The sequence below is a fragment of the Pinus tabuliformis genome, chromosome 1_2 (genome assembly GCF_031772625.1).
Source record: "Pinus tabuliformis cultivar Carrire ecotype Pingquan chromosome 1_2, CPIR1, whole genome shotgun sequence".
NCBI lineage: Eukaryota > Viridiplantae > Streptophyta > Pinopsida > Pinales > Pinaceae > Pinus > Pinus tabuliformis.
This window is the reverse complement of record NC_142298.1, coordinates 1,090,294,101-1,090,313,674: the sequence shown is the minus strand read 5'-3', so window position 1 is coordinate 1,090,313,674 and position 19,574 is coordinate 1,090,294,101. Positions and strand designations below refer to the sequence as shown.

The window sequence follows — 19,574 nt, the reverse complement described above, 5'->3', positions numbered from 1 at the left end:
TAATTTTGAGTTTTTTTTGGTGTCTTGATATCAAATACAAGTAAATGAAACATCACCATATTTTTACTCTCACTATATATTGGTGGTACCGTGGAAATCACTCAGCGATTAAATGACATTAGAGCTATTGCATTTTCACATACCCTCTAGTTTGAATCATTTGGATGGAATTGGTCCCAAAATTGAAATTTAATGGACATTTCATTTTGTGTGGGGAAAATTGCTTTTGTTGTCAATCAAAATGTCTATTATCTCTGAAAAGCTTCTAGTTGGTGTGCTAGTATTTTTGTGAATTTATGCTATTAAAGAATATAATATTAGTTAGAAAAACTATGTTATTAATATATTCAACAAAAATAAAATTCAAAACTTTACTGAGAGCTCAGCCAAAGTGTATATTTACCTAAAATAAAATAGAATTAATTTAGTTCTGGCTTCCAAAATTTTAATTTAGTTCTGACTTTCAAAATTTAAAATTTACCGGGTAAACTTAACACTAACCAATTCAGATATGATTAAAAACAAAATCAAAATTTTGCACACGTAAAATAAAATAGAATTAATTTAGTTCTGACCGGGAAGAAAAATAAAATTTAAAATTTACCTCGATTTAAATGAAAATACTGCTGAAGAATACAAGTGTCTTTACATCAAATAAAATTTAAAAAAAAAAATTAACAACAACTTACTGTTTTTCTCGGACTTTCAAAGCTAACTTGGTACCAAAATTATTTGGACCACAAGATACTTAGAATATTAATAATTATAGAAACGGCCCACCCATCTCTACTAAAGATGGGTCTACCAAAGTACACTCTTCAGGATTATATATAGGTGTTTGTCTACCAAAGTACACTCTTCAGGATTATATATAGGTGTTTTTTAATTCAAATGTGCATAACTGTTATGATAATCAAACAAATATATTGAACTTGAACAAACCATCTTTCCTTCCAGAACTCTTAACTCTTTGATACCTTCCAACTGATACTAGGATGGTTCAATTGTTAACCAGACTCCACAACCTCTTTCATGCTAAGCAGATTCCACAGCTGTCTTCATATATTTGAGAGCTTTGTTGAAGTTGATAAAGCCCATGAACCAAAACTCACCCTTATCTACTGTGTGGATCTTTATATATTTCTCTGAATGCTTTTCAGAATTCTCACATGAATATACTGAACTCACCTCTTTTACTGGTATGACAACCTGCACAACACTCCATCAAAGCAGAAACAGTATTTCAGAAAAAGATCTGAAATCTTGATAGAATATTAATGGGTAATAGTCTATGAGGTTTTAGATAGATAGTGATTTGAAATTTTGATTGAATATTAACCGATAATAGTCTTTGGAATTTTAGATAAATGATAATAAAGTAGGTTGTTAAAACACTCCTAGATATTATTAAGTCTCAGTTAAATTCCCCTTAGACAAGATTATGAGGTAACCTCACCTTTGGGAAACTTTAAAAAAGAAATATTAACTAATAATAAACAATAAGGAAAGATAAACATGTAAGAGCTTAAATCCACATACCCGGTAATAACTCCTGCCCAATCCTCCAGAAGGAGAACTGAAAGCCAGTCGACGTTCACTACAGAAGGCAATTTTCTGAGTTGATATAAAGATTACACCGGCCACAGGTTCAGTGGTGGTACACAAATAACAGGCAAAGGATTTCAGGAGCTTCTCTTCTGGCTCAACACTGAAGAGCTCCTTGAACAAATTGTCCACCCCACCTTTTGTAACTATTTCGGCGCCCAAAATCAGCTTTCCCTTCAGTGTATCAGACACACTCTTGCTAAGTTTGACTGTAAATGAATAACAACACCATTCAGCAGTTGTTACAAGAAAATTCAAAACTAAGTATTAGATTATAGTGAAACTTACAGTGTTCGGCCAAATCTTCAGCCCTTCCGCCGAAATTAATCATTGGACCTATGTTGAAACGAGTAACAGGAAAATTAGGTCAAAAAAGTAAAATTCAAAACCCTGAATTCATGAATAAGTGTATCACATAATTATTTTTCATAGATGAAGTAAACCTAATCCTTACACATTCCATAGGGGCTCATGAGGGGCCTGTCCTCATCACTAGGGCGTGCCTCCCCGGGAGGTTTTCCGGGGACTCCAACAGGAAGAGGACGTTCATGTTGCTTCTTGTTTCTGTGATGGGCATCATCTGTATGGTGATCACCTCTTTTTTCATGAATTTCAAGTGATCTAGTGCGAGGAATTGAAGTAGGCCTTTCTGTAAATCCCATCCCCTTGATTCTGCTCTTTCCTTCTGAAAATTCTACAAAAAATAATCTCGAAATTGTATATTTCTCCTACTATGTCAGGCAAAGAAATAGAAATCAATTACAACGTCCCTGTGGAGAGGGGATTTACACTTATATTTATCTGTAACAGACCTTGGCTTCGATTCGTTCAAATGATTTCCACATTAATCTAATGTGAAAGTGGTAGTCTCTAGAATCAAGTAAAGTGAATGTAAAAGCATTATTGCTTAGAATCTAATAAAGAAAGCATGGAATATGAATAAAGTAAGGATGAGAAGTTCTAACAGATCTTTCCACTTAGTTATCAAATTCCAAATGGCTGAAATCGGTAGTAGCTTGGGAAATTTATGCACTTAGATATTGAGGGAATGAGTAGTTGTACAAGATCTTTAGTTGTACAAGATCTTTCTTCGCTTTCTATGAGGAATATCACCTTACTTTCGTTTTCAATGAAATTTCTGATTAGTGAAACAAGTAGCTTGGGAAATTTATGCACGAGGACAAAGTTTGTGGATGGTAGTTGCTATCTAGTGGCGATACACCAAATTCATTCATGTTTTTAAATATGGGTGACTATTCACTAACTTCGCTCATATATTCAATAACTTTGGTCGGTGACTATTCACTAACTTCACTCATATATTCAATAACTTTAGTCGGTCACTATTCACTACCTTCACTCATACCTATCCACTTTCCCCAAATAAGGGAAACTCCACTCCACCATATCATGTATCCTACCAACAAGGAGCAGCTATATCTTATTTACTATATATATATATATAAGTAATTATGTCTTGACCTTCTCACACCTCACACCTTAAGGATGGCTTCCAACAATTTGCATCATATTCTGATAAACATCAACGTATGGGCATATAACTCGACCGTAGCCCAAGCAACATTATGTTGGGAAACTTACCATCTACTTTAACATATAACATGTCCATTAAAAAAATTCCGTGGAATCGTTCTGTTATAATTTTTGGAAACATCTAACTACTTGCCTTTTAATTTAAACATTAAAGGATATTCGTAACATGGATTTCAAATTTTTTTAAAATTAAATTTATGGTACTTTTCAAAATAATTTTAGAAATAATTATTTTGATTATATTTATGTTTTTTCAAAGTTATATATATATATATATATATATATATATGGAAAATCTATCATAATATAATTGTCAAACTAGTAGTGGAGATAGCTATTATTGGTTGTTTTCCACGAATGCAGGTTGACTCATCACTATTATTCAAAGAAAACTATGTCACTTGGCATTATCCACTAATGGTCCTTAAGGGGGCGGACTTTCACTCCTCCCAGATACCTCTAGGTCTTGGGTCGTTAACCTGTTTCCTTATGTTTGGGGATGAGCCCTTAGCGAAGAACAAGCAGTTTTAGGACATATTCCAAACCTAATATTCTCTTTTATATGTATGTGTATGTGTGTGTTAAAATTTAATTTTATTCTCATATATATAACTAGCACAATTACATCAATGAAGTGGTTGATATATGTTGATATGTATCATTTTGCACTTATAATGGCACTGCTTGGTGTATGAAAGTAGAAAATGGTTCCAATCAGTGTATATCAACCACTTAATTGATGTGGTTATGCTAGTTGATGATTGTCGTGTGTGTGGAAAATTTTTGACTATGGTTCACATTGTCTAACTATGTTTAAAAATTGTTGAGGAGGGATGACCATGGTAAAAAATGGTTAACCATGGTTGGCAACAATTATTTATGGTTGATGATGGTTCACTATAGTTGGCTAGGAACAATTATTGATGGTTGATGATGGTTCACTATAGTTGAAGAAGGTTGACGAGGTTGACCATGGTTGACCATTACTATAACAATTGATTTATGTTACATTATTGTTGAGCATTGTTACAATACTACTTATCAACCATGTACATTAGTTAATGTTAATGTTACATTATTCTTTACATTAATGTTACTTTAATGGTTGAGGAGGGTTGACAAGGTTGACCATAATTCGCTATGGTCAACCATTAACGTAACAATGCATTTATGTTACATTGTTGAACAAGGTTAACCATGGCTAAACTTTGTGACCATGTTTAACCATAGTTAAGATTGCTTCACCATGTTTGAACATCGTTGACTATGGTTTAAGATGGACAGATTATGGTTGACCATGAAGATTCTATTCCATGTTGTCCATGCTAACCATGGATATTACTAGTTTGACCATGGTGTACTAGGTTGTCCATGGTTGACTATAGTTGACAATGGTTGTGCATGAATGAACATGGTTTACCATGGTTGAGCAATGTCAACTATGGTTGAACTTCGTGACCATGTTTGGCCCATGGGGTCTCCACCTAGTTAGCCTATGTTATATTGCCTACATTCATTAGATATTAAAAAATACTCTAATCTCACTAGATATTGATAAAAACCTCCCAAAATCATTTTTTTGAACACCCTACCAATACCAATATCTAATAAAAGTAACTCCTCTTTTTATTAGACATCCCATTGTTTAACTAGATACCCCTTTGTATACCCATGAATACCTATAATTCTCCTTGCTCAACATCCCTCCTCAATACCTACAATATATTGACTCTATTTTCAACATTTAAAAATCCCCTTTATGAATGAACATGGTAAGGTATTCGTCAACAAGGTGAATCCCCCACGATTTGACCATGGTTAAGCTTACTTGACCATGGTTGACCATGGTTCACTATGGTCAACATATGATGAATCGTGTCTAAACATTTTAGACTAGATGTGTTGTCATTTACCTGTAGATGACTGTGGCTGACCATGGCTAACCATGATGCCCATGTCGGCCATGGTTGACCATCTTGGCCATGTTGACTATCACAATTAACCATTTTCAACCATGTAGACCATTGTTTATCATGCTTTAGCCACATTTTACCTTTGTTAAACATGGTTAGCTATCTTAACCATGTTGAACCTCATTGCCATTATTTTTTATCATTGACTTTTATCAACCACATATGACCATGGTTGACTATTTTTGACCTCAATCAACCAATGGAAGATCATGGTTGATATAGCTAACATGATTAAGCATGGTTGTTAATGGTTCTGCTTATCAAATTGTGACATCATTCTCTTGTCTAATGACAATGATGTTTGAAGTACATCACACTATGACGTCATTTCTTATGCATCACATTGTAACGACATATATTGCTCATTAACGCGTTCAAAAATGTTTAACCATGGTTAAGCATTCTGGACCACATTTCATATAAATGAATGTGGTTGAGCATGGTTTCCCGTGGTTAACTTTACGTAGCCATTATTGGTAGACAATGGTTTTCCATAGTCAACCATTATGAAGAAGGTTGAATAAGGGTGGCTATGGTTGACTATGGTTGTCTCTGGTTAATTTTGGGTGATGGGTTGAACGTTGTTGGGTATGTTTGACCATGGTTGAATATGGTCGATCATGTTTATTGAATGAAGGCAAAGTTTTCCATGTTGAAACACGTCCACCATGTTATCACTGAAAATTTTGTTACCAAAATTGCTCAGACTAGCTTAAAGACAAAGTATTTCCGCAGCGCATAGATCCTTTTAGCAGTTTCGCAGCGCAACATTGTTTAGGTGATTTCGTAGCGCATAACTCATAATTTTGCACTGGCTGCGCTACGAAATTGGGGATTCGCTGATCTGAGACATCTTCGCTGGCAGGCTCGATCTTAGCTTCTTCTTCTTGGTGTTTTTGTTGATTTTATGATGGTTGCTTCAGCTCTTGCCCCTGCTGTAAAGATATACTATCTCCCAAGGCACAGTTAACATTGTGCAGCTATTTCCAGGCTGCTGCTAGGAAGAAATCAAAAGACACATGGCAGAGACAGGTGAGTTTGTGACAAATGAAAATGAAGGCATTGTGCATGGATTCTTGATAAATTTGGGGAATATGATATATGCATAGAAAAGCCTGTTTCTGCAAATTGATGGTGGAGTTTGTAATTCATCTGAGTTACGGCACTGTGATGGGTTGCTATAGGTTTGCTTGCCTTCTAGTGAAAGTTTAAAGCTTGCTAACCTGGATAAAAGTCCTCAATCAGCTTCACTGTAAATGACAGCTGATGTTAATAGGAAGGTGGTTTGTGAAATGGGTGCTGGGGGTAATACTGATGTTCAATCAGAAAATCCAAATTCTGAGTCCTTGTTTTATGAGCCACCTCGTCTGTCAAATTGGGATATTCCATCTGTTAATTGTGATTTGATTAATTCATGTGGCTATCTTCATCAGGCATATAGTCCACTTGGTGTGCGGCAAATGATAATGTCATCAGTTGATTGTTTTACTCCTCCTGGCAACCCATGGGGATCTGCTTTCAATGACAAGAGCCGAGGATCTATACTGAAGAGTGCTGCCAAGAACTTTATGAATACTCCCTCTATATTAAGGAAACGGTTACGTGATGTTTCAACTCCTGTGGATGCAAACCAGAGTAAAAAAAGCAGCAGATAGAACAAAAGCTCATGATAGTTTTATAACACCCGGTTCATTAGCTAAGAAGTATAATGAACTGTTGGAATCTCTAGATGATGTGTTGTCTGACTATTGAGTAAAGGATGGTGTCAGTGGACCTGGATTATGCCAAAGTAAAAGGCGGACTCTAGTCTCATCACATATTTCTACAGGCAGATTTCTCTGCTTTAAGTAGTCCACTTCCAGGAGGTATTTAGAGCAGATGAAAGTATATTTTCTAAAACTGAAAGAGGTTTTTATTCCTAACATACGGAACTAGAAAAACCTTTTTCAGTTTCTTCAAATTGATTATGAGCTGGGAGAAACGAGTGACTAAAGTTGCGCTATGAAACTGCTGTAGGTGCCGTTTTTAATTTCCTGTTTTACACATCTTCTTCAAAGACAGATTCTGGGCAGCTGGAGTAGTTTTTTAAAAAACCAAAAGAGGTTTTTCTTAATTATGGATTTTTTCACAAAAACCTCCTTCAGTTTTTCGAAATACGTCTTCTGTGAGAAATTATAAGCTCTGTCTCAAGACATATTTTTCAGCCAGAACATATGGGAGTAGTTGGTTCGATTGCAGATTTATGGGTTAAATATGAAGCTGAAGTGAAGGAAAGTTTTCTCAAATGATAGTGCTACTAAAGCTGTTGTTGAAGATACCCTTGATGACAATGAACATGAGCCTGAGATCAGAAAACAAATCTTTGAAGAAGGAGGTTACCAATTTGAAGAAGAAGCTAGGTAAACTAGCTCACTGATTTAAAGGGAAAGGTGCCTTTCTAAGTTTTGATAAATTTTGTTTAAGCTCCATCATTTTGAAATCATCTAGGTCCCTAACTCATGTAGAAAGGGTCTGAAGAAGTCATGAGTCTAAGCAAAAAACGTTTCAAGGCAAATATACTCTGTTTTAGCAAAAACAGCAGTTTCGTAGCGCGCTACGAAACTGCTGTAGGTGCTGTTTTATAAGGAAGATGAGCAGTTTAATGGTGAGGTCAGCAGATTTTTGAAGGAAACGCCAAAGTAATGAAAGAGATATCACTCAAGGCTATCCTGGCTATTCAGAGAATGACAGGTGGACCTTTTGGTAAAGGTAAAATTTTTGTCTCAAGTTAAACTTTTGTAAAGCTACTTTATGACAAGTTAGGGTTTAGCAGAATGGCATAAGAGGAGTATCTTTTTGGTTCATACACCTGGCTATCCATGAAGCTTCCAACACATTCGAAGTATGGTGAGGCTCGTAAGTTTTGGGATATTAAAGGAGCTGGGACATGTTGCTTGATTTTCGGAGGATGGTAGGAGACAGGGACCATAAAAATAGGGGTTTTGATCCTAATGATAAATGATCCATCAGCGCCTTCAGGTATCCAAAGTCAGCGTTCCTTGCACCTATACCTCAGTCATCTCAGCCTAACCAACAAAAGACAGCTGTCAAAGATCAAGAAAAGAATCATGCTACGAGGAGATGAAATTAGAGTTTTAGTTTGATTAGGACTCTTTGTAATTACAGCTCAACACTTTGTGTATTTAATGAGTCTGTTTAAAATAGATAAGGATAGTTAATGATAAGTGATCGAGCTCCCCTCATGCTAGAGGAGGAGACTCAAAGTAGTTAATTTTGTTTTCATATATATAGTAAAAACACTGATGTAATGAGGGTTGGATGTTATTGAAAACAGAGTTTTATATTTTCTTATGTAAAAGACTTGTTGCAGTAATATAATAGATTACTTTTTCTTCTCAAGATTCATATTGTGTTCAAATGCTCAAGATGTATGTGGTTTTGTCTTATCTTTCATATTTTACAGCTCCATAGATGTGCAATCACTCTGAATTCACCTAGTTGCTCAGATTTCCTGTGCATATTTATGAGTTGAGGTTCCTTTGAGAAATGTTTTGAGTGTTTAGACATTATATGCCTTGACTTCCATGAATGAGTAGTTGATAGTTTACTGGAATGGTGTTTGACTCCATGAGCCCAATGGAAGAAATCTTATGTTGTCTGTCCAACCAGCATGTTATTAAGTTTTCATTTCAAGAGTTAGCCCTCTTAGTGTTAATCACAATCAATAGTTTGTTTTGAGAGAGCCCTCTCAGGTTAGGGAGGCTAATCCTTAGCCAAGAGTCTGGTCTGAAACAGTTACACAGAGTCTACCTGATCAGCAGCCCTTCAGTGCTTGATTTTGTGATAACATTTTGGTGCGTCTGCCGGGAGTTTGAAGATTACTCATTCCCGAAATTATGAAGCTGAACTTCTGAAGGTAGCAGGAGCTCAGAGAAGGTTTTTGAGGCTGCAAATCTACCTTGGCGACTCCATTGTTGAAGAGTTCGAAATTCATAGGTTCATGGTGATTCCAATGGAGTTATGAAGTACCCAAATGCTACCATTCTTATTTCAAGGTATGCATGCATAGATTTTTCAGGAATTCATGGTTTCCCAAATCATTTTCCCAAGGATGCATATTTTCTAAGGAATGGTCCAAAATTCAATGGAGAAGATTTGAGTTTAACCTTGAAGCATATATCAGATTTTTGTGAATTTGCACAGCTTCTTAGAGTTAAACATGAGGATGTTTGCATTATGTTATTCTATGATTCACTTCAAGGGAAATGCAAACAGTGGGTTGAAAGCTTTCCTGTCAAATCCATTAAGTCATTTCAAGACTTTTGTCTTATGTTTTTGGAGGAATGGATAGATAGGTAAGAGGAGGTGGCAAACTCTCCCTCAGTTGAAGGTTTCAAACAATGGAATAATGATCATAGTAAAGAAGAAACAAATGAGTCTTTTTCTTTGTCCTTGTCCTCATATCTAAAATCCTTTGACTGCAAGGCAGAGGATAGGATGAGATTTTTGGATGAATTTGCTGAGGACCTTGAAAAAGAAATTGAAGGTTTAGAAGGTCAAATTCAGGCATATAGTTTTCATAATCATGATCATTATTTTCAGAAGGTTTCTATGGTAGAACGCAAGGAGAGAATGCTGGTTCCTTTCTCTTTCACGATTGAGGAACTGAACATTGTCGTTGAAGATCAGTTGGCACAACCTAAAAGTTACAAGAATCATCATCAAGCTGATCATGTATTCTGGGATCCTATAGCTGATTACATGGAAGAGTTTCACTCTCCAGTGTTTCAGTTTTCCTATAAAGATCAGAGACAATTTCAGTGGCAGCGGTCATCACACTATCATATTGGCTCTGAACTCCGATGCAGTCAGAGACAATTTCAGTGGCAGCGGTGATCACACTATCATATTGGCTCTGAACTCTGATGCAGTCAAAGAAATCAAATATCATATGAGACAAATGATTGGCTGCATTGGAAATTTCATATTGATTGAGCTGAGGAAAGTTTGAATTGTTAGGGTAGGTAGGTAGGAAAATGCAAATAAGCTCAAGGTTGACTGAGCATTTATTTTTCAGTAGATGTAGATTTCTTTCTCCTACAGTGATCATCAAGTTTAAGCCCGAGGTGAAGGCCCAAGGAGCTGGAAAGGGATGCTTGTCAAGCAAATTTCTGTTTGTCATAAATGGATAAGGCACTGGACATACGAGTTCTTAGTGTACCACAAGGGCACACTATCCCAAGTGGAGCCACTGTTATCACTGAAAATTTTGTTACCAAAATTGCTCAGACTAGCTTAAAGACAAAGTATTTCCGCAGCGCATAGATCCTTTTAGCAGTTTCGCAGCGCAACATTGTTTAGGTGATTTCGTAGCGCATAACTCATAATTTTGCACTGGCTGCGCTATGAAATTGGGGATTCGCTGATCTAAGACATCTTTGCTGGCAGGCTCGATCTTAGCTTCTTCTTCTTGGTGTTTTTGTTGATTTTATGATGGTTGCTTCAGCTCTTGCCCTTGCTGTAAAGATATACTATCTCCCAAGGCACAGTTAACATTGTGCAGCTATTTCCAGGCTGCTGCTAGGAAGAAATCAAAAGACACATGGCAGAGACAGGTGAGTTTGTGACAAATTAAAATGAAGGTATTGTGCATGGATTCTTGATAAATTTGGGGAATATGATATATGCATAGAAAAGCCTGTTTCTGCAAATTGATGGTGGAGTTTGTAATTCATCTGAGTTACGGCACTGTGATGGGCTGCTACAGGTTTGCTTGCCTTCTAGTGAGAGTTTAAAGCTTGCTAACCTGGATAAAAGTCCTCAATCAGCTTCACTGTAAATGACAGCTGATGTTAATAGGAAGGTGGTTTGTGAAATGGGTGCTGGGGGTAATACTGATGTTCAATCAGAAAATCCAAATTCTGAGTCCTTGTTTTATGAGCCACCTCGTCTGTCAAATTGGGATATTCCATCTGCTAATTGTGATTTGATTAATTCATGTGGCTATCTTCATCAGGCATATAGTCCACTTGGTGTGCGGCAAATGATAATGTCATCAGTTGATTGTTTTACTCCTCCTGGCAACCCATGGGGATCTGCTTTCAATGACAAGAGCCCAGGATCTATACTGAAGAGTGCTGCCAAGAACTTTATGAATACTCCCTCTATATTAAGGAAACGGTTACGTGATGTTTCAACTCCTGTGGATGCAAACCAGAGTAAAAAAAGCAGCAGATAGAACAAAAGCTCATGATAATTTTATAACACCCGGTTCATTAGCTAAGAAGTATAATGAACTGTTGGAATCTCTAGATGATGTGTTGTCTGACTATTGAGTAAAGGATGGTGTCAGTGGACCTGGATTATGCCAAAGTAAAAGGCGGACTCTAGTCTCACCGCATATTTCTACAGGCAGATTTCTCTGCTTTAAGTAGTCAACTTCCAGGAGGTATTTAGAGCAGATGAAAGTATATTTTCGAAAACTGAAAGAGGTTTTTATTCCTAACATACTGAACTAGAAAAACCTCTTTCAGTTTCTTCAAATTGATTATGAGCTGGGAGAAACGAGTGACTAAAGTTGCGCTACGAAACTGCTGTAGGTGCAGTTTTTAATTTCCTGTTTTACACATCTTCTTCAAAGACAGATTCTGGGCAGCTGGAGTAGTGTTTTAAAAAAAAAAAAGAGGTTTTTGTTAAGTACGGATTTTTTCACAAAAACCTCCTTCAGTTTTTCGAAATACGTCTTCTGTGAGAAATTACGAGCTCTGTCTCAAGACATATTTTTCAGCCAGAACATATGGGAGTAGTTGGTTCGATTGCAGATTTATGGGTTAAATATGAAGCTGAAGTGAAGGAAAGTTTTCTCAAATGATAGTGCTACTAAAGCTGTTGTTGAAGATACCCTTGATGACAATGAACATGAGCCTGAGATCAGAAAACAAAGCTTTGAAGAAGGAGGTTACCAATTTGAAGAAGAAGCTAGGTAAACTAGCTCACTGATTTAAAGGGAAAGGTGCCTTTCTAAGTTTTGATAAATTTTGTTTAAGCTCCATCATTTTGAAATCATCTAGGTCCCTAACACCTGTAGAAAGGGTCTGAAGAAGTCATGAGTCTAAGAAAAAAAAGTTTCAAGGCAAATATACTCTGTTTTAGCAAAAACAGCAGTTTCGTAGCACGCTACGAAACTGCTGTAGGTGCTGTTTTATAAGGAAGATGAGCAGTTTAATGGTGAGGTCAGCAGATTTTTGAAGGAAACGCCAAAGTAATGAAAGAGATATCACTCAAGGCTATCCTGGCTATTCAGAGAATGACAGGTGGACCTTTTGGTAAAGGTAAAATTTTTGTCTCAAGTTAAACTTTTGTAAAGCTACTTTATGACAAGTTAGGGTTTAGCAGAATGGCATACGAGGAGTATCTTTTTGGTTCATACACCTGGCTATCCATGAAGCTTCCAACGCATTTGAAGTATGGTGAGGCTCGTAAGTTTTGGGATATTAAAGGAGCTGGGACATGTTGCTTGATTTTCGGAGGATGGTAGGAGACAGGGACCATAAAAATAGGGGTTTTGATCCTAATGATAAATGATCCATCAGCGCCTTCAGGTATCCAAAGTCAGCGTTCCTTGCACCTGTAGCTCAGTCATCTCAGCCTAACCAACAGAAGACAGCTGTCAAAGATCAAGAAAAGAATCATGCTACGAGGAGATGAAATTAGAGTTTTAGTTTGATTAGGACTCTTTGTAATTACAGCTCAACACTTTGTGTATTTAATGAGTTTGTTTAAAATAGATAAGGATAGTTAATGATAAGTGATCGAGCTCCCCTCATGCTAGAGGAGGAGACTCAAAGTAGTTAATTTTGTTTTCCTATATATAGTAAAAACTATGATGTAATGAGGGTTGGATGTTATTGAAAACAGAGTTTTATATTTGCTTATGTAAAAGACTTGTTGCAGTAATATAATAGATTACTTTTTCTTCTCAAGATTCATATTGTGTTCAAATGCTCAAGATGTATGTGGTTTTGTCTTATCTTTCATATTTTACAGCTCCATAGATGTGCAATCACTCTGAATTCACCTAGTTGCTCAGATTTCCTGTGCATATTTATGAGTTGAGGTTCCTTTGAGAAATGTTTTGAGTGTTTAGACATTATATGCCTTGACTTCCATGAATGAGTAGTTGATAGTTTACTGGAATGGTGTTTGACTCCATGAGCCCAATGGAAGAAATCTTATGTTGTCTGTCCAACCAGCATGTTATTAAGTTTTCATTTCAAGAGTTAGCCCTCTTAGTGTTAATCACAATCAGTAGTTTGTTTTGAGAGAGCCCTCTCAGGTTAGGGAGGCTAATCCTTAGCCAAGAGTCTGGTCTGAAACAGTTACACAGAGTCTACTTGATCAGCAGCCCTTCAGTGCTTGATTTTGTGATAACACACCATGTTTGACCATGTTGTGTTGGTTAAACCATGCTTTACTATCGCCAACTTATGGTTTATTGAAGGTGGAGACAAGTTTGCCAACATTTATGTATAAATGAATGTGTTCATCCATAATTTCCTTTCATGCCCATATTGAATATGGGTTACAATGTTTAACAATGTTGGGAATGTTGACTATGTAGGCCATGATGTCCACATTAAACAAAAGTTTATAATAGAGTATTATTGACTATTGTTTTCCATGGTTGAAAAATGTTTCTTATGATTGAATGTGGTCGACCATGGTTGAACATGTTAAGCATGGTTAAAAATTGTAGAACATGGATAACCATGGTTGACTATAGGCGGCCATGTTCACAATGGTAGACTATGGTTGACAATGATTGATTATGGTTATCCATCTTAAACATGTTGATGATGGTTGACCATGATTTGATTATGGTTGAGCATGATTAACCATGGTTCCACTACGATTGACCATGATTTGACTATGGTTGAGCATGGTTTAAGTATGTTCAAGCATGGTTGACTATGTTCAACTATATTTGACTATGGTTGACCATGACCTGACTATGATTGACTTTACTTTGACAATGGTTGTCTATATGACTGTCCATGGTTCATTTTCCTTAAATATGGTAGACCATGGTTTGACTGTGCTTGACCATGGTTTAATTATTGTTTGATTATGGTTGACCATTATTTAACTAAAATTTGACCATGGTTTAACAATGACTGATAATGGTTGAGCATGATTGGTCATGTTTGACTATAGTTAAGAATGGTTGATCATAGTTTCAATGTTGTTAAGCATCATTTCATTATGGTTGGCCATGGTTTCATTATGTTCCACTATGATTGACTATGGTTGACTAGAGTTTTGACCACAAGGCTCTTGAAACTGCACAAGGTAGATTTCAAGCTAGGATGCACGCTAGGGGCACTTCCACTGAAAATTGCATAGAAGTTTGTTGCAAAAAAATTGTCACCTTGACATTTTGCAATCTGTGTGAGTCCATCACCACTCATACTTTCCTCCTTTGCAAGTCTTAGGTCTCAGTTCTTCATATCAAGCCTTGAAAATAAGAGAAAGCCCTCAAAAGTCTATAAAACTCTGGTTCTACACTTTCTCTTAGCATTACCTGCGGTCTCGCATCTAAAGGCCATGTCCCCTGCGCACCTGATCGCTCTGTCTCTGTGTAATGGGTGTAGACCCCTGTAAAAGTAAAAAAGGCGCAAGTATACTCTTAAAAACTCACTTTGAGTCATTTCTAGAAGCTTCTGGAAGGAATCTTGAGGTGGCAAGTTTGCTCCTTTAAGGTTCATGCATCCCATACCTTAAGGAGCTAACCCCTTGATGTGAGTAGCTTATCCCTTTGAAGGAGGACTCTATCCCTTCATAGGTGGACCTATAACCTCCTTCCTTTGCACTATAAAATGAAGCATTGGGCTGGTTACTTGGGAGTTTGAAAGCTGAATATTTTTGAAGTGAAATGTTGTTGGAACTTAGTCTTCATAATTGAGCTTTTGTGAGGAAATATTACATACCTCTTTGATCTCGTTTGGAAGAGTGTGAGGCTTGTCAAAGTAGAGGAGATTCCTATTTTGGACCCTGGGAAGAGCTTGTACAACATCAAGGCACCAAAGGTTGTAAAGTTCTTCTATTTAAAGGTTAATACAAACAAGTTTATTTTTCTCAATAAGATGTGTTTTATGGTTTATTTTACGAGTTCCTTGATCATCATAATGAACATGATTTATTATATTAGTTATGCAGGTGTTATTTGATGTGTGCTTATTTGTGATTGGAGGTTCTCAAAAGGAAACTCTTTTAGATGTTTGAAGGATGGCTGCTACAAACTAGCATTGGACTTAAGGTAGGGTCTAAACACTTCTATAGTTTTTATTAATGAATTGTAATATCTTTAGAGAAAGGTAGATTTGCTTGTCCTGCTTGTTGCTAGATATCTTTTGATACTAGGGAGATCGGCCTTGTCTGCAAGATATATTTATCTGGCCAACAAATTGGTGACTCCGCTGGGGATTTGGATTTGGTTTTTGGCTTTCCTTTGCCTTTGACTTGAGAAACTTGTTCTTATTTTTGGTTTTTGCTTGATATGTGTGGGATTGGGTAGTTTTTAGGATCTGGATTCTTTTTGTTTTTTCCGAAGTTTATAGGGAACCACACTTTCTTTTTACAGACAATGCGAAACTCTCTGCACTTTTCCTTTTGTACACAGAGCGGTACCACATTTGGTTCTACTGAAAGCCTACGGACCCTGTTAAAATTTTTGAAAAACCTAAAATGTTTTCTTCCAGTTAAGTTTAGGTTTTATTTACAGCATTTAGTGTCTACCCAGATCTGCATGTGTTCTATCAAAGATGTCTTGTGAGTAAGTTCCATTGGCAGTTTTGTTTTAGGTGATTTTCTAGAAGTTTTGCATGCCTGGATTGGTTTTCACTTGGTCTGTAGTGACTCCAAGATTAGAAGCCTAAGAAACCTTAGATTACCCTGGTCTCTTTTGTCTTCTTGATGAGTCTGACTGGTTTGTGAAATCTACCCTTGGTGAGAAATATATTTCGTTTTCTCTTTGCAAATCTTTGAACGAACTTGGTTATAAGTTTTGAATTTCATTTTTATAAAAGAAAACATAGCTGGGTGTTTTTTGATTGATTTGTTATTCTGAATGAATGAATCCTTAGTTTACTGCATAACTAGGTAAAATGTCCTCGAAAAGAATTTGAAGCTTTTATTTCAATTAGGTTTTTTAAAAGTTTTTAGATCTCACGATTATTTTTTTATAGTTTTGAGTGTTTTCTAGAAATTGTAGAATCTCTTTTGAAAGAACCGTTTTTTGTAGTTTTTGAGTGTTGAAAAAGAAAGGGATTTTTTGTGAGCATAACTAGTAGTCTCGTTTTGAGTTCTTATTGAAAAAGACAAAAATATTTTCTTTTCATTTACATGTTGAAAGAAATATTTGTTTTTCAAAGAATTTCATTCTCAAACTCTTTATTTTAGCTAGAAATTCATTGAAGGAAAAACAAATTGTTTATCATTTTAGGTGCATTTTTAGTGTTTTTGGAGTCGAGTCTTCACACCATAAAAGTTTCATTTCCATACCTATTGTCTTAAGAAACAACTCATAAAAGTAATATTTGTATTTCTAGGGCTCTTATCACCAATATAGCTTAGGCTTGCATCTTGGAGTAGGGAGTAATTAACTCTCCATGATAGTTAAAACAAACAAGTAGCTATATCTTGCAGTAGGAAATAAATCCAATTGTAATTGATATAATCTGGGAAGCTCCTCTTAAAGGAGTCAATCACGAGATCATGTCCGAACCTTTGAGACAATCAAGTCTGTCTCTTTGGGAATGATAGAATATTTGCACGTATTATAAATGGTAAACCTCGGATTAACCATTGTTGAGAAGCCTGGGGTCACTTGTTGTTAAACCTTAGATTAATCTTGTTGAGAAGCCTTCAAGGGGATTGAGCTTTGTTACTCTGCCCTTGGGCGTAGATCAGATCGTAGACTATTCCCCTAGTTGTATTTGTTGTTGTTGATAACCTTAGTGTCCATAAACTTAAGATTATTTCCTAAGGTGACGGTGAAGGACGAGTCTCACTGTACCTGGAGCAGACATCGACTAGACTCACTTGGACTCTCTAGGGGTTCTCTTTACTCGAGACGGTTTTGTGAAGAAACTTGTGTCAGTCTGTTTCATTAAGCAGGTTGTCAGTGTAACTGTTCCAACCGCCCTTTCTGTATTGAATTCTACGACGTTGGATTTCATCACCAACTAGTGTTTTTGGTACCAAAAGTTACTATTTATGTGTAGTTTGAACTCTTAGATTTTTTGAGTGTGTGATTCAATTGTTTCATTCTTTAGAGAATTTAGGTGGTTTTATTCAGATTTTCTTTGTTTGCGTGTGAGTAATTAAATATTTAATCGTGGCTGGATTACCGAGGCAATCCCGTAGACTTTGGGGGCAACCTCCCGAGTATACACCAAGCCAACTTGAAGGGCTACGAGCTCTTGTATCACCTAGTGACAGTAGAGTTGGGTCACCAGAAGCTGGAGAGCCATCTTTAACTGTTCATCCTGATTATCAAGTTCAAGCAACAAAGTATATTTCTGAACCAATTTCATTTTCCGAAGTTACTAGTAGTATTTCTTCTACCAGTGAATTAGCTAAAGAACCTGAAATTTTTGAGCCTAAAACTGAACCTACTGCTACTCCATCTTCAGGATTTGCTTCTCCAACTTCTAGTGGTCCTGGTTCACCCAGGGTAGGAAGTATCATTACCAAAAATCTTCCTTCTGGACTCATTTCTATTGAAGAACTTATTAGTTCGAACGAAGATATAACTCTCCCTGAAAATCAATCAACATTAGAACTTAGGGAGCGTGAATCAATTTTATACAGTCCTTTTAGGAGTGACGCTTGGTACGTATCATTGACAAAATTTTTAGAAAACTTGGGTCTTAGTTTTTCACCACCTTGAATTCCTTTTCATCCTACGCCCAGATGTTATTATCCTCCCTTGAATATGTCAAAACGGTCATCCATGTTTTCCTAGACACCGGAAACATTTTTATATGGCGGTCCTTCTGTTCCTTCTGGATATCAGTCTCTCATTTGTACTTTTTCAGGAGCATCTCCTCAACCAATTGAACATGGGATATCAACTAGTAATAACAGAGCTCAAGAGTTGAGCGTAGAAGAAATTCTTATGATGTCTGGTACTATTCCAAATACGAAACCTCAGGGTAGTCAGTTACTGCATGGAGGGAAACCTCAAGGTAGCTAGTTACCACCTGGGGGGCAACCTCAAGGTAGTCAGTTACCGCCTGGGGGGCAACCTCAAGATAGTTATTTACTGCCTGGGGGCAACCTCAAGGATAGTACATACCTCAAGGTCAACCCCAGACTCAGTACATACCTCATGGTCAACCCCAGTATCAATATATACCTCAAGGTCAACCCCAATTTGAGTACGTGCCTCAAGGTTATCAACCTCAAGGTCAGTACCCAACTCATGTTTTCCAACCACCTTCTGGTCAATCATTTGTACAATGAGCTAGAAATATACCATTTAGTTATCAGCCCTATACTCAACCCAGTTATGGCCCTTCATATGCTCAACCTTTTATGGGTCCATACCCCGGAATGAACAAGGTGTGGGATCCATCTCAAACTCAAAATACTTTGCAACCTAATGTGCAGTTATTAAGTCAATCTGGACAACCTTTGGTTTTTGGTCAAACCCAACAACCTGTCTAGCCTACTGTTCAAATCTCTACACCTGGCGTAGTTCATCAGCCTGGGCCTAGTTCACGTCTAACTCCGCCTCAAACTGCTGCTGCAACTACTACAGCTTCTATTCAATCTACCCCACCTACTTCTGGAGTATCGGTAGCTCCGGCTTCTACTGTTCCTGTGTCAGTACAAACTCCTCAAGCCTCTTTACCTCATTAACGACCTACAGTTTAGACATCGGTTCAGATGCTTGTTAGGATAACCTGGTCCAAGTACGATTGTCACAAGTGAACCACAATTCACTTATCAACTGTACGGGACAGTATCGATTCGGTCCTACTGTACAAAATCCGGCTTATCAGTATCAACCATACCCTAGATATACTTATCAGCAACCTCAACAACCCTAGTTTGGTCTAGTTAATCCTGGTTTCCCAGGAGGTTATAATATTCCTAATGCAAATCCAATTCCAGGTTATCCTGGATATCCTCCTCCTGGGGTTGGTCTTGTTACCCAAGGTTTTCAAGACCCTAACAGTCAGTTACCTTTTATTGCAACTTTGGACTTACCTGATATGTCGCGCCTTACAAATGATCCAATTTACTATCTTCCATATTGGCCGCCAAGGCCTAATAAGTTGCCCAGTGATATCTTGAAGTTTGAGGATAAGTCAGGAGAGGATCCGTCAAATCATGTGATGACTTATCACCTCTGGTATGCATCTAATTCCATTATTG

The 19,574-nt window shown here is 36.9% G+C and overlaps 1 protein-coding gene across 1 annotated transcript; it reads right to left on the bottom strand.

Moving 5' to 3' along the window:
* Positions 1-876: 876 nt before the first annotated feature.
* LOC149209979 (putative GEM-like protein 8) lies at positions 877-2,428 on the bottom strand. Its single transcript, XM_089394336.1, has 4 exons — positions 2,060-2,428; positions 1,894-1,941; positions 1,540-1,814; positions 877-1,209 (listed from the first exon to the last, which is right to left on the bottom strand). Exons 1-4 carry the CDS (start codon positions 2,265-2,267, stop codon positions 1,036-1,038), a joined length of 705 nt encoding a protein of 234 aa, XP_089250462.1. The 5' UTR covers positions 2,268-2,428; the 3' UTR covers positions 877-1,035.
* Positions 2,429-19,574: the final 17,146 nt, after the last annotated feature.